At 43.7% G+C, this 16,510-nt stretch overlaps 1 protein-coding gene across 4 annotated transcripts in view; it reads right to left on the reverse strand.

Annotated features, from left to right (window-relative positions):
• Positions 1-16,510, reverse strand: part of RUNX1 (RUNX family transcription factor 1) — a 153,684-nt gene that overhangs the window by 29,556 nt on the left and 107,618 nt on the right. For 3 of the 4 annotated variants that reach the window (XM_031612467.2, XM_090122291.1, XM_090122298.1), the window contains one exon: positions 4,914-5,105. The exons of the other annotated variant lie outside the window; for it this stretch is intronic. In XM_031612467.2, coding sequence (XP_031468327.2) covers positions 4,914-5,105 — 192 coding nt within the window. The remainder of the gene's footprint in view (positions 1-4,913; positions 5,106-16,510) is intronic. 4 annotated transcript variants of the gene reach the window in all.

Raw genomic sequence — 16,510 nt, forward strand, 5'->3', positions numbered from 1 at the left:
AAGTCTTGCTTGGCCTGCTTCTGCAAATGGCAAAGAGTCACACTAATGATGTTTTCTTCCAATTTATGCTTTCAAGCAAACTTCCGTAAAACATGCTCCAGTTTGGTCAACATGAGTAACCCTGGACAAAAAACAATAGCGCCTCTGCCTTCAGAGCTATGGGATAGGCCTGGACACCTTTCAGAAGGAGGTTTACACAGATTTGTTAGTAGGCGTTGTGAAAGAGGAGTGATTTTTCCTCTGAGTAGAATTCTGTTAGACTGAATGAGAGGAGATTGGCTTTCACTGAGCTAATCTGGTTCACGCACCATTGTGCTCATCCCTTCACATGGAAGCTGGTTTATGACACAGCAAATAAATAGTAGGGCGAGTCTGCTACTAATGACACTGTACCCTTTAAAGAAAAAAGCTGCTGAGGTTATTCATGGCAATATTAAAGCATTATCTGTCGAGACATAAAGGTGAATCAACTAAATGTAGAGCATTTAGTAAAAAGGTATTTCTCCCTATAACATCTCCTCTTGACAGAGCCTGTTGGAAATCTTCCAACTAAACATATCTGTTTTGCAAATATTTTGTGAAAACACCACTCATTCACCAAATTTCCTGCGACCTCCCAGTGGCTGTGGCACTCAAGCTATAGGTCCTCAGTACCAGGGCAGCTTCACCTCTCCTTCACCCAGTGTCCTCCTGCTTTGTTCCCATGTTTCCTTGCTCACCCTCAGTGTCTCCATTGAAGGGATGTGCCATGGCCAGTCAAAAAATTCAAGCAGCCTTGCTTATGGTACAGAAATGTTGCTCTGGAGCCAGGGAGGTGAGCTCTGGGCATCTATGAAAAAGCACTGGAGCACTGCATCCCTGGCCACTTTGCTGGGAAATGACATGAGGGCTGCCAATGGCCACCTGCCACAACCCTGCCGGTCAGGGAAGGTGCTGATAGGCAGGGTGCCAAGCTCTGGTGGAACTCGCTTGAGATACCTGGGAGTGTGTTTTGGGATGGAGGGATCAGGTGGTTAATCAAGTGGAAACACGATGATGATATACTGAGGGAATGGCAGGGAGAGGCAGACACAGCTCCAGAGGATATGAAAATACAGGCATTTAGCACATTGCAGAGGGAGGAGGGCTGGCGAGTCTGGGATCCTGGGAGGCCGTGTATCTGTCTTGGATGAGAGCTGCCTTGCACATGCTTCTGGCTCTGCTAACCCGTGGCCTGCTGAGCTGATTCAAAGTGGAAATATTAGGAATTGGGACAGGATGCAGTCATAGCAAGAACAAAGCTCCCTTAATTCCCCACGCTTAAACACCGCCCTTGACTTCACTACTGCGTTTCCCTTGTTCATGGGAACTCTGATAAACTCAGGCTGTTTTTAGTAGAGCAAGATTATGATAGCAAAGACCTTGAAATGTCTCCTCAACAAAGCACAGTGCACCTGGAGGAAGACAAAAGGCTGGCCTGTAACAAAATAATCTCTCCATCGTTAAGTTTCTTGCTAATTCAAAAAGCTGATCTTGACACGATCTCTGTTATTTTGCTATCGGTGCTGGTTCTGCTGCTTTGGTTAAAGATCTGTCAGCAGTTTTATTACAGACTCTCATTTCCAGGGATTTTAGTCTTGCTCATAAAAACACGGTCCCAGCTGAAACTTAACATATAAGGTTACAAAACTTAAAAAAAGAGTGAGAGAGAAAGCTCAAATATTTTAGGGCTATAAAAGCATAAACAGAAACAGAAGCATACAGCTCAAAGTGATTACAGTGATTGTTTTCCCCAGACAGGAAAAATAGCTTTATTCTATCTATTTTTCCAACTCGCAGGTAATTAATAAATCACTGGTTGGAAGCATTCATTGGGATAATGTGAAAATGAAAATGGTTGAAGTAATTTAATTGCAGACATTTCAGGATGATATTCCTAACCTCCTAATTTGCTTAGGCTATTTATTAGCTCTGTGTTACTGCTTCGGAAGAAAACCTTCCGAGGTTGATGACTTACAGATATAAAACATTTCTATTGGCCCTTAAAAAAAATCATATTACAAAGGAACCATATGGATTCATATTTTTAAAATTCCTGCATTATGGATCTACCTACCCCAGTTAACATTAACCACTGTAAAATCACTAATTATATATTTACTGTCTGATTCAGAACAGGTATTAGAAGAAACTCAGCCATAATACATATAAAGATTTACATTTATTACATGTGTAAATTCCAATGCTCTGCAAGGGTTTTGCCTAAACTTTCATAAAGTGTTTAAATAACACTTGAACGTTGTGTTCAGAGATATGGTTTAGTGAGAACTATTGGTGATAGGTGGATGATTGGACTGGATGATCTTGTAGGTCTTTTCCAATCTTGGTGTTTCTGTGATTCTGTGATTCTGTGATTCTGTGAAATAGCAACCCAACCCAGCTCACATAGCTCTATTTTCTCTTCCTCTGTGCAAAGAAAGGGGTGAGTTAAGGATGAAGTGTCAGCTGCTGTCTGAGCTCTAACTGCATTTCCTTACGCCGTGAGCTGGGTCAAAGCCTTTGACACGATACGCTCAGTACTTGCACAAAGTAATCTTTCAACTTAAAACATGTGTGATGTGGTGAAAGCCTTCTCTCCCCTTTTGTTCCCTTTTTGTCTGTGAATTGGTTATGGTTAGAAGTTTTAAATGAACAGGTGTACTCACTCGCTCCTTGTGATATGAAAGAAGCATAAAACTCGATTATAGCAATTTATGGTCTCTTAACTTGCTTGGACTTGTATCCATGACACAAGCAACTTTATGCTCAAATTCAAGACTGGGATAAATAGGAAGTTAAAATTAACCTCAATCCTTTTATAGACGAAAACCTCAACAAATAAACAGTGGTTTAGTGGCATGGCAACCTGCCCCTTTAAATCCAAAAACTATTCTGAGATGTCTATTTTGAGTTAGTTTTGTTTTTTCAAAAAGATAATTGGGCCTGGATGAAGAGAGGAGTAGCCTATGATTCATAAAGGTGTAACTTAAAGCACGATGTGATGCTGCTACATTGCTACTAGCAGTGCATGGGCTTTTGTATCTTCTGCCCACATAAAAAGCACCCCGTGCTCTCAGGGGTCAGAAGCATGTCATTTTGGGGATCTCTTTCTGAAACATAAAAAAATACAAATGGAAACACCCCAGCTCTCTAGATTTCCCCCAGCAGACCAACCTGACAGCCAGCCCTGCTTTGAGCACTGACAAATATACCAGTGGTGGTGCACCTTATCACCACCCAGCCCTTTTGTCCTTCCATGACAGAGGGACAAAGATGAGCCCCACCAGCCAAAAGGTGCCTACAGCAGGATTTCAGCATCACAGAGGATTTGAGTTTATCTCACCAGCAAATACTGAAGCTTCAACAAGTTGCTCAAGGAGGTCCTAGCATAACTTGCAATTGTGGTCACAGAGATTAGGGGGAACTCAGAGGAAGCTTTGGAGGAGGGCAGCAATGAGGAAATGCCAGCTCAACTGCTGCTGCCTTCAGAGCTACATCTGCAGGTGAAACGTATTAAAACTACGTTCATGGAGAGCAAAGTAGAGCAACATACTAAATGTATTTCTGGAGAGAGCAGCTGAGTCCCCAGAAAGGCGAGAAGCCGTCCCAACGAGGGACCTCCATGCAGAACAAGGGAAGGGGGATAAGTGTGGCTGAACCTGATACTCTGCTAAGCATATAGGGTTCCCAAGAAGCCAAGGAATGCGCATCTGTGACTGATACCTCCACACACAGGGCTGCAGGCTGCTGAGCAGCCACAGCAGCACAGGCATTAGCTTTTGCAGGAGCTGAGCTGTGTGCAGAAGCCCACAGCATGGCCTGCTTTACAGCTCAGAATGGCAAAAGAGGTGAGAGTTGTGGGTTGGCAAATTGCAGGATTAGATCCAGGGAGAGAAGGTGCTTTGTGGCCCTTCTGTGTTTTTTTTTTTTTCCCTGCCTTTTACAACACAACATATACTTCTCAAAAATAACCGCTTCTGCTCCTTGTAAAGACAACAGCAGGTTTGCAATAGATGTCAGTAGGCCTAAGACCTCCCTAGAGGCAGCAAGCATTATATTCTATAAGCAATAACCTTTTCTGTATGCACAAAAGTAAACCTTGACTTTAAAAATAAATACCAAAAAAAGAACCCGTTGAAGAAATTTCTCTCCCCAGAGCATCAGCAGAGAACCTCAGCTATGACCATTTCATTCTGGGCAGAAGAGCAGAGGAAAACTACACTGAGAACAACTCTCACTGTAACATGTACCATTCTGCATCCTTCCTTTGCGGGCATCGCACTATGAATCCGCACCTTGATACGCATTTTGCAAATTATGTTATCAGTTGAGTGTAGTGTCTGATTCTTTGCTTACTAGTTGCAACAGATTTTGGTGGCAGATTTGATCTTAGCAGTGACAGACTCAGATCCAGCAGAGGCAGATGAGGTTTCCTACTGGATTGCTTGGTTTCACTGGCATATGTGTGAACCTCCATCTCAGAGGAAATTGGACTCCAGAGTCATTATTTTATAAGTTTTCTATCAAATACAACCCAATGGATAACCACCAGCCCCAGAAATAAGTTCAAACCAGCCCTCTCACATTCAGATCTAGGCTCTAAGGTCATTTGTATAAAGCTCTCTTTGCAACTGCCTCCCATGAAAGGCCAAATCAAGGCCTTGACAGCACTTTTGTCTCATTCAAGCACACAATTAATTGATAGCTACCCATCAAGTAATATACCTATATTAAAAAAGCCTGCCATAATGCACCTTTGCAAGAGAACAAAGACTTGCAAGGCTTCCACACATCTCAGGACAGCCAAAAAAGACAGATGGGAGCATCTGAGCCCAGGAGCTCTCAGCAGGGCTGGGTGGGTGCTGGGCGAACAGGGGAAGATTTTGGGTACTTACCCTGAATCTGACTCTGAGGCTGAGGGTTAAAAGCAGTGGTGTGGTTCAAGGAGGCTCGTGGGTTGGGTGTGGGGGCTGGGTGGTGTGGGCTGACCCTCATGGCCGTACGACGCAACTGCTCCAGTTCACTCAGACGCTCTGAAAAGGACAAGCTCCCGGGCTTTGTCTGCTCATCTAGTTTCTGACGATGTCCTATTGTGGGAGGGGGGGAAAAAGATCAGAAAATCTCACTGATACATGAGGTCTGTTGACTTTTCTTTTAATTTTACTTTTTAAACCCCTCATCCACTGGCGAAGTATCTAACCAGCTAGTGGCTCTCTGAAGTTATACACCTCTCTGCAAGGACAGGAGAAACAAACAATGCATTGAAACCATATCATGGGGCAGCCCAGGACATGGTGTACTCTGAAGATCCAGGCCCACTGAAAACAGCAGTGCCTCCTTACTACAGCTCACTCTGGGAGAGGAGGCTTTTATAGAAGAAGTAACGTCTGACAGGGTGAATAACAGGAAGAAACTTGTGGTGGTCCCTGTACTAGCCCTGCATCAGAGCAAGTCATCTGAAATTCAGCCCCACTCTGTCATAAAGTACTGTGCTCAGTACTGTGGAGCTGTAAAAAACAAACCCAAATAAATCTCATTTTTGGACTCTTTAGCAATTGCTTTCCAGACAGAAATAGGCAAGAAACACCAGAAGCTGGCAGAAGTGCAGCTACAAGGTCATGAAGTCTCTCTTAGTAGCACCAGGGGTTTCCAAGACATGAAGTCCAACCAGACATCCAATTATAAGAAAGCAGACCCTAACATGGCAGCATAGAATGAAGCACAGTGGCATCGGCCTCGGCCAGGTGGGAGCAACAGGGCCTAGGGCCTGGCCTGGGGCAGGCCTTGGAATGCTGTCCCCATGGCACTCTGGTGCTGTGGCCTCATAGAGCTGCCAGGGGACAGGAAAGGAGTTGGAAAGGCCTTGCTCCAGCATGGCATTGGTGTACATCCAGGTTCATCCAGAACAGCAGAGACCTATCCTGGCAGGATAGGCAGGACTGGTATCAAGATAAGCTTTAGCTAGGAGCAATGAGCAGTATGCAGGCTAATGCATTTCTGCTCGCTGCCTATCAGTGCTCTGCTCTGGGTCCCTCAGTGTAATGCTGCCACAAAATGTAATGTTGCTCAGTAGCAATGTGCACAGCATACACAAAGGATACTTCACCTACCGCAGCACTTGCTTTCTGATAGGCATGATGAAAACACAAATTTTCTATCCTCATCTGCACCCTCTTAGGAGTTAACCTATCACCTTTTTCTTCCTTCAGTTCACAGGAAACAACCTCTTAGCAGACAGACCAAAATAGGACTGTCTCTGAAACACAAATTGTCCTATCAAAGATGCTCTTTGTAATGGAGGGCAAGATACTGCCTGCAGCGGCACTATGACAACCCCATCTGTATTCAGTCAATGGAATAGGATCCCCAACTCCAAAGAGGGCACCTTCTGCTTTGTACCTTCACGTGGATGCCATCAATCCTCTTTTTCCCCCAGTCTCAAATCTTCACTTTGCATTTGTCTCAAGAAATCAAGAAATCAGCTGCCTTGTGAATCTTTGTTGCTTATTCCTTCCCTTTCCTTTTGACATGAAAGCACATTGTTGTCCTGATGTGAATGTATCTCACGTGTTTAGCACAGAGGTCAGTGAGTGGACATCTTTAGTTCTACTTGCTCCATTGAAGAAGGTGGTGTTATCCACAGTTTCTGCCAAATAACATAATTTGCTGCCTGTCTGCTCCTGATTTTCATAGTCTTGCAATAAAAAGTTGCCTTTGACAGCTCTCTGTGCATCTCCACCTCCTTTGCCTCTCCACCTCCTGTGCTCCTTTGGCAAGTCCTCCCCGAGCTCAAGGCATCAGCAGTGAAATGGACTGATACAAAACTCCTCCAAATAATCCACACATTCCCATAATATTTAACATCTAAACATTTATAAACACCCAGCTTCCAATTTCACATATCGGTGAATAAGCAACAAAAAGCTCTGTATGTCCCTTACTCTACAGAGCACTCTTTCATGCCACCCGAACAGCGTAATCAAGACACAAGAGCATTTTATGCACTAAGGGGAAAATGTACATTCAAAAGCAGTTCCCAGTAGCTGCATTTCTAAAATTAAATTTTATAACTTGTATTATGGTTCCAAATCTCAGTGGCTCGGCATTTCTTCCTGTTGCCAGGCCCTCTGGCACAGCATGAACTGTCTCAGATTCCACACTGTGCTATAAATTATCCCAAGAGGGGAAAAAAAATTAAAATATAAAAAGACACATTATATAGCAGAGGTTTCACTGTTAAAGAGACCCATTAGGGCTTCCAAAAAGAAAAAAGGAGGTGGTGCAGGGGGGAGAAAGATGAAAAAGACTTCTATCTGACATTCTGGTGGGCCAAGAGCAAGTGCTTTGATTGTCAGCAGCACAGAGCTGGATGCTGCTCCTGACACAGGACTTGAACATGAACACATGGAGTCATACAAGATGTGTGAAATACCTCATGCATTTGGATTAGTTTAAGCTTCAGCAGTCTGACCTGAGGTCTTACAGAGCCAAGATTTAGATCCTTCCAAATTCATACCCCCAGTGTAATTTACTCCTCATTTTGAATTCAATTCAGCCATTTTCTGCTGTTAAGTCAGCAGCTTGACCTCCTCGTATCCTGCTTTCTTCTCTCCTGGCCAGGTTGCTGAGGCTCTCTCCACGGCCCCAAGCTATTCCAAAGCCCGGCAGCCTCATGCACAGGCAAGCAGGTCCTACAGGCTACGTTCAGGCCAACCAGGCAGACTCTCTGATGCACTGCATTTGTGTCTGAATTAAATTAACCAAAGGTGCAGCATTCTCCTGGGGTTACCACAGGGCACCCCACTTCTGAACATACCTCTGCAAGTCTCTTCATTGCCCATTCACCAACTAAAGCCCCAGATTTTAACTATCTGGGGTACTGAAAGAGGTGCCTCAGCTTACAGCTTCCTGACATGTATGAAAACCCCACTCGTGTCATTGGAGCTAGTCAAAGAACCAGCACCTGTAGGCTCCTCCTTGGGGCTGCCCACCTATTTATTTTGGTCTATACGTGTCAGCTTTGTGGTGGGAACTACCTACAGATAACATCAGGGAATTGTCATTTCAGAGGTACCTCCAAAAGTGACTTTTATTTTTTCCCAGTCAGAAATGCTATCCAACCTTTTCTCCTCTGCCAGTTGCTACAGGTAGCAGCACAGAACCTGTTTTTGTGGTAGGAAAGTGAAGAAATGTGTCAGAAAAATGTAACAAATATAAATAGTTTTCCCAAGCCACTATAAATGCACAGGCAGTGCCTTGCTAGGGTGACTTGTGTTTCGGTGTTTATTAGCTTTACTTTGAAGTTATCCTCTAAATAACTTGCTTAAAGAGCAGTCAAGTTGTCCTTAGCTCACCTTTGTAAAGCACAGGTCTATTATTATCTCCATTTTACAAGTGGAAAACTGAATCATGGGGAAACAAGGTGGCTTGCCCATGGTCAGACAGCAAACCTGCGGTGTATGCCTGCCTCTCTCAGCTCAGTAGTGTACCCAGACCACTAGTCTGCACAGAGCCATCGAATCATAGAACCATTAAGATTGAAAAAGAGCTCTAAAATCACCGAGTCCAACCGTCAGCCCACCCCCACCATGCCCACTGCCCACGTCCCTCAGTGCCACATCCACACGGCTCCTGAACACCTTCAGGATGGTGACTGCACCACCTCCCTGGGCAGCCTGGGCCACTGCATCACTGCTCTTGCTGAGATGAAATTTTTAATACTCAACCTAAACCTCCCCTGGTGCAACCTGAGGCCATTCCTTCTCATCCTGTCACTGTTACCTGGGAGAAGAGGACAACTCCCAGCTCACCACAACCTCCTTTCAGGTGGTTGTAGAGATTGATGAAGTCTCCCCTGAGCCTCCTCTTCTTCAGACTGAACAACACCACTTCCCTCAGCTGCTGTGCACCCCAGTGACAGCACTCCCAACACCAGGCAAGGTGAAGGGGAGAGCTGGTGACATTTTTGCCTCTCTCTCCCTCAGGGAAGCAGAGTTGGAGCCTTTACTTACAATAAACACGATATCCAGCCTTTTTGGCTAAATTAAAGCATTGGGTGCTTCTTGACTTTTTTCTTCCTCCTTATCCCTTTCAAATACTGCTTCAGCGAGGTCAGAAGATTTTCTTTTTTAAACAGGATATTAACAAGGAGTGTAGAGAAAACATTAGTTTTTCTGATACTTCTACAGCAACACAACATTAAAGTGTTTTCCCTCTTTACATGAAGGAAACTCCGTTTTATAGACTTCAAGAGGCAGCGGAGTGCTCAGCTTGGACAGCAGCCACCAGCTCGGAGTGCTGGATGTGGAAATAACCAGAATGATGTGTCTCAGCAGCCCTCATCCGACACACATCCAGGGGAGATGTCAGGCCCTCCATGCTCCTGCTCTGCACACTGCAGCTACCAAAATCCCAGTGGGTGCCCAGCAGGAGACAGCCACAATGAAATTGAGTAGAGCCCTTTGTCCCCAGAGGGAGCAGAACACATCTCTTCTCTCTGCATCTCTTTTCCTAGGGTGGAACAGGGGGCTTTTCACTCCCTGTGCAACCCAATAAGTGGAAATACACGTGAAAACAATGTCTGTTCAGGCTTTGCTGAAGCAGGGAGATCCGATCAGACTCGATGCTTTGGTTTAATGACATCTCACCACTTTGGAACTGCATTGGAAGTTGATCCAAGCATCTTCACTTTACAGGGCTCCAGCTCTAGCTGGATAGAAAATAAGCCATGTTTCATTGTGCCCAGCTAATAAAATGGGAAACATATTTTACCATGGAGTTAAAATATATCCAAATTATTCTGTATGCAGTGAAGAATGAGAAGAAACTACATTCTTTCGCATTATTCTAGGGTGAGAGCACATGCTTTTTAGTGCGAAAAATATATAGTCTTGTAAACAAAAATGAGTTATAGTATTTCTACACTATCACGAAGCTGGGTAATTCAAAAGCCTGAAAATCAGCTCTTCTGCTTGCAAAATAAATGATTTTTTTGTTGTTGTTAAAAATGGAAATAATGTCTAAGCGAATAATATTTTCGTATGTGTAAAGGGTCCTATAAAATAATTTACATTTTTTTCCTCTAAATTTGTACCTGTGCAGAAACAGCAACCAATGTAACACCATTTACTGTGTGTTAAATCAGACCTGACCTGATCTTGTACAGAGATATGCTCTTGATTACAACTGCACTAACTGCTGTTATATGGCAGCCTATGGGGTTCTAGAAGATGGCACTTGAAAATGAGACCAGACTGAAGAGTGGTTTCCTCCACAGCTTCCACCACTTGGAAAGGACTTACATCACATTTGGGCATTGCAGAGACTGCTGCAGGAGTGCACTGAAGCACACCAACATCTTGAACAGTGTTAAAAATACTGTGTAAAATGCTACTAGTAGAGGAACTAGACAAGCTATAGGATGTTTTCCTTCTCCTCTGTTAAAAATAGTGCTGCAGCAAGGAGAAATAAAGGTGATGGTAGACAGAGCATTGAGTAGACTCATCAGCAATTATATTTTTTGGCTGTTTTTCTTAAGCACCGTGTAAGGAAAGCCTTATTTCCAGACAGTAGGAACATCACGGCAGACAGGATATTATGCTAAACATTCTTGTGCTGTGTCTGTAATTACCAGCAGAAGCAGTGTTGGTCATCAGACCCAACGTGACCTTAGGCACAAGGTACTGGGAAACGTGAGCAGAAGACAGGGCATTATGCACACGCACCATTCCTGGCACAATGAACAGCCTGACATCCAGATGTCCTTCAAAAGCCAAATGCCAAATAATGCCAGCACCATGTAATGCCATACACAGACAGACTGACAACGGGAAATCTTTCCAGCTGTGTTTCTTCTATCAGCTCCCTGGCAAACCTTGGTCTTTCCGTGGAAAATCTGTTTGTTGTTCTGACTAACTGCAGACATGCTAGACATTTCAGGTGTCATCCTTTGCTCTGCATTTAATTTTTCCACTCGATAATCCAATTTGGCTGTGTGTTAAGCAAGTGTCTGGTGATGCCAAGAAGGCAAACAAGGATTCATGTGGCACATTCACTGCTCTCCGGCAGCTCCACCAGTGCAGACTCTTGCCCGTGGGAAATGTGAAGCAGCTGATGGTCTCTCTGCTGGGGTTCTTCACCCCACGCTCACCACAGAGTAGTAACACACAGTAGTAACTTGCAGCTCCTGCTGAGCAGCTGGGGCACTTTTTTCCTGTGTTTTTCTAGTAGGAGTTAAATATTCCCAGCAATACTGTTTTTCTTACTACTTCTTTTTAAAATCAGTACATTAAAAAAAACCCCATAACCTCATAATGCTATGGATATGCTACGGATAGAGCAAGCCACAAATGTCCTACAAGAGGGAGTCCTGCCCCCAGCTGAGAGTCAGAATCAAGCCCATCTTGCCTGATCTGTACTAGAAAAAGAACTTCAGTTTCCTGTTTTCCAGATGAGAACTCTAATTACAAGCTATGAGGGCTTCTCTCTCCATTTCTATCCATATTTAATTCTCCAGATGCATTGGAAGAGTCTACATTTTGAGATGAATGCTGGTGGGCTGAAGAGTGCACCCTTCCTGAAAAAAGGCAAAACCTGGGGATTTTGGTCATCCTCCTTCCAGCCAAGCATGCTGAGTGCACAACTACAGGCCTCTCTGATCCTGACAAACACTTGAAAAGTCTCACGTTCATCCTGAGTTACAACAGCCAGAAAAAGCAGTCTTGGAAATTGCTGCAAGACAGGAAAGATGCTTCCTCCCCTCCAGCTCTGCTGGTACAGCCTGTGCTGTACTAACAAACAGCAATGCACAAACACACTTCTGCTTAATCTTAACACACATTAAAAAAACAAAAACAAAAACACACCAAAACACCAAAACTATTTTGCTTGACATGGGTCCACCAAAACATCTAATGAACATGACATATAGGTGTCCTCTATTTTTGTTGTCAAAGGGCAATTATTCTGTGGGTTCTTCTCTGGAAGAACCTCAGTGAAGTAAAAGTAAGGAAACTGAGAGTTGAAAGTTTTGAGGGAAGAAATTGTTCATGAAGTTAAATTAGTCTGCAAATTATACCCTTTACCTTCTTTTCCCTTTCCCCCATGTTGATGTATGTGCTCTAAGAATCCTGACTCCTTGACAAAGCTTTAATGACTCTCAACTTAAACAGCACATTGCCAAAATCCTCTTTTGTTTCTTTATAGTTTGCATCTTCCCACATGTACAAACTGCCGTAAGAATACCCTCTAGACATGGGCTGAGACATAATAGTTGAAGATAGGGATGAGAGAGGAGGTGCAGAATAAGGAACAACCAGCCAACCAACAAGTACGCCAGCAACCAAGAAAAACACTGGCACAAAAATAGACCTCTGTCCAAGGAATAAGCTGCAGAAACACAAGTCTCAGACTGCAGAAACTAAGCCACCATTTGAGAAACCCTTTGAAGATGGTTGCAACTCCGCTGAATGAAGGCGATGAGGTTCCTAATTAAATGCACAGACTTAGTTGGGATGAAGCTGAAACCCTGCCCTCTGAGCCAAGGCTGTGCTAAGTAGGGATGCATTGGCTTTCACTGCATGCCTTTGAGAGGCCAAACACTTGGAAGGGTGAGTTGCACCAACACAGTAGTATTGAAGGACAGGAACTCATTTCATCAGCCTACTGAAATGTACGTGGACCATAGAAAGTTTCCCCAGTTCAGCCTCATACAGGGATGAATGAAGGACCTAGAACTTGAAAGTCAAGTCCCATGGCTCACTGTTCACATAAACTAAGGGAATCTGGCAACACAAAAGTAAATTTACCCTTGTAGGGTATTGACTGGGCAGAGTTTGAAGACTGTGACAAACTTTGTTCCTGTCGGAAAAAAACCACAACTTTTTATGTAGCCAGGTTATGTGCTTCTCTTGAACTAAAGACCTTTACTTTCCATAAGGCCAGTGGGTGGTGTCTTCACAGAGTAGCTGCAAATACCTGCTTTTGCAAAGAAATGAGGTTGAATCTTTTTATCTGTAGGTTACTAAGTAGTCCCTCCTCTGTACTAACGTGCCACTGTGCCTACACAAGACTGCAGTTCACTGAAAGCTCATAAATTTCATGTGGTTCTGCTGTCTCTTTATTTTAGGTTCTTGAACCATTTTTTGCTTTCCTCATTTTCTTTGCAGCTGCAGAGAGATATAGTAAGCTACTGTATAGCATTTTGAAAGCAGGGCCTCTGAGAAGTTTCCAAACTGCATACAAGCAGGTTATTCTTTGGCTTGTTTTCTTTGGCTTGGTGTTAGCAGTGCAGAATGAGTCAAACAGTATTAACTTTCAAGAGGGAAGTGGTGTGGTCAACCAAAACTGTTTGCGGCTAGATTGCGAAGATAGGTAGAGCAGGTAATGAAGAACAGCCCATAACGCGGGGTGCAGGTAGGAGAGGCAGAGAGACTCAGACAACCAGAATCCTTAATAATTAAATCAACATGGTCACTGAAAGTTTTGTGCAGCTTTATGTGCTGGGGTTATGACACAGCCTGACTCTTCCTGACTGGTCAGCCCGGAGAAGGCAGCCTGGTGTACTCAGTGCTTAATAGGCTCCAACGACATCACTCTGCCAGGAAAGAACAAAGGGCTGAAGCCATTAAAAAAAAAAAAAAAAAAAAAGAGAAAGAGAAATGTATGAACTCTACTAGTAGACTTTACTACTGTGGCCAGTTAAATTCTTTCTCATGTCTCCTCCCATTTTCACAGTCTGTTCCTTATCTGCTCCACAATTAAAGAAGGCATGGGCCATGTTTTCTTGCTCCTTAGGGTATGTTTCAGTCATTAATAAGCACAGTGTGCTGTAGTACAACAGACAACTTTTCTCCTACAGTGTAGGAGATGAGAGGACACAGACTCACCCAAGCATTTCTCTCTCGAATGCTTTGTACTGACCCATGCAGCATCAAGGTATGAACAGTCTGACCAAAATTCAGTGAATGAGGGCCTCAGAGGGGACCAGCAGACAGTCACATCCCCATTGGCCAACCTACTTGCCAGCACACTGCATGTCAGTGCTTTTCTCACATACACGCTCACACAAATGCATGTGAAATCTATGCAGACTTTCCTCGTGTTTCTACAGAAAAAATATTTCCCCCCTCAAAAAAGACTTGTCTATCAATCTCAGCAGCAATAAATTCTCTGTAGTTAAGTGCACTTGACAGAAGAATGTCAGAACTACTGGTTGCTTTGGAAGCATTTCTGTAAGTTGGAATGGGCTGCCCAAAGAAGCTGTGGTGCCCCATCCCTGGAGTCACTCAAGGCCAGGTTGCTGGGAAGCCTGAGCTGCTGGGGAGCAGCCCTCCCCATGTCAGGGATTGGGTCAGCATGGGCTTTAAGCTCCCTTCCAACCCAGACCATTCTGTGATCCTATGAATATACATTCATCTAATTCTTTTGCCACAGTTACAGAGGACTAACTTTGGTACAACTACACCAAGGGTAGATATACTTGAAAATTCCATTGTGCAAATATAGGTAAACAAAAATACCACTGTCTTTGTTGCTGTTCTACAATTAGGCAATAAAATAATGAGTATTCAGTGCAAAAATTAAATTGGCAAAGATGAAAAAAAGTGAAAGAAATGAAAAAGGAAAGTACAAACCCTTTCTCAATTTTGAATCACACTAATTCAAGAGAGAAAGAAAAAGATCTTTATGAGATTAAGTGACTCTAACAAGGGGCAGAAATAATTTATAGAGTACCAGGCTGTTCCTAGCCTACATCACAACAACTCTTACTTCCTCTTTTCCTACTTTATGTGAGGAAAGAACCTATATTGTCAACACTTCTGTCTATCTTTAAGAAATGCAGTTTATAGCCTAGGCAAGCAAATATGTATGAACTCCCCACCCCCTGTCATCCAACATCAACTCTCCCCACTGTCTCAGCAGTGAGACTGATAAATGCCGTGGAAAATAATCTCAATCCTCCTTTTCCAGGTGGAAAGAAAGCATCTGCACCACGAAATCTCAAGGATGCTGGTATATAAAATAAAAGGGAAATAATGAGCAGGACAAAAATGATGTCCCTACAACTAGGGCATGCTCGGCACCACTAAGAGATAGTCACATTGCTTGAATTTGGGCTAGAAATGTTTTGTTAGTTCACACAGCTGCTGTAGGCTTGTACATTGCCATTGCACAAGCTGACTATGATGTCTCCAGAGCATGCTTGTAATTTAAACATCCATCCACCCACTCATCAGGCAGTGTCAATGAGACAATGGGACACAGGGATGCAAATATGCACAGAGAATCAGCACTGCTCAGCCATCGGCTCCTCTTGCAGCCCATCCCTTTCTTTTGTCTGTACAAGATTTATTTAGATTGGAACCTCTCCGGGGCAAGTGTCTAAGCCAAGATTTTTAAACAGTGATTTGAAAGTTTGGGTTCCTATCCTCAGAGGGCAGTACGCCATGGAGTCTGTGCCATGCAGATAATGTTAGCAAAGGGAAGGAGTCCCAGCCACATTCACATTTCAGTACAGGGATTTTGCTATAAAGAAACTTAAAAATGCCACATTTCTCTCTACGCATTTTCTGCCAAGAAGCTTTTAAGCACTGTACATCTCCAGGTGAGTGGAAGGATCTGAAAAAACATAGTCGAAATCCATATGGTGGGTCTATTCTTGTGACATGGTGGCTCATTCTCTCATGGTGCTAAACAACTCTTTGGTACACATTAGTCTCAGTTTTCAGCAGACGGAGGCACTTGCAGCAGCAAACAAGCAAGAAGTGAAGGCATTTCATGCTATTTCAGGTCACTGAGATGACAAAGGTTTGGAGAACTGCTTGGCTTGGCTTTTCCTTGCAGGAAGAGGCTGAAGATGAAGATGCTCCTTCTGAGCAGATCCAGGCCAGGGGCTTCTCTTCAAACTTCCCAAGCGAATCAGGACCACTCCAGATCAAGGTCTGAGGGTGTCCTCAGCTGTGGCAGACCAAAGCTGTGCATCCCCATGGCTACCTCTGCCAGAAGGCAAAAGCCAGCAACTGTCCCTCGAAAGGCATTTCTTCAGCCAGCAGCCTTTAAAGCTACTTCTCCCACCCTGCTTAGCAATATTATTCCCTGTCTGCTACAGTATCCTGCCCTTTGATACAAGGATGCCAAAAAAGTATTTGGGAAAACCACATATCCAATATGGGATAATCACATTTAATGCACAGCTTAACCTTGGACAGCTCAGGGCTGCTGGGGTGAAATCTGTGCAGCCCTTTCATTTTGCACAGTCTTCAGGCACCTGGTCCATTAGTGAATTTTTCAGAGCTATGTAGGTTAAAACAATTCAATGAGAAAAACAGAAAGAAGCAGTCAAAAGAAGAAAAACCTAATTTTTGAGCAGACATACACAGTAGGTCAAATGGCCTAAGGGAAATATTTAATTTTAGAGTCATACTATTTCTACCAAGTTTCCTAACCAAAAGTATTTTCATCAGGAGCACTACTCTTGATCTGGTTACTGCTA

The sequence above is a fragment of the Phasianus colchicus genome, chromosome 1 (assembly GCF_987193195.1).
Source record: "Phasianus colchicus chromosome 1, bPhaCol1.hap1.1, whole genome shotgun sequence".
Taxonomy (NCBI): Eukaryota; Metazoa; Chordata; class Aves; order Galliformes; family Phasianidae; genus Phasianus; species Phasianus colchicus.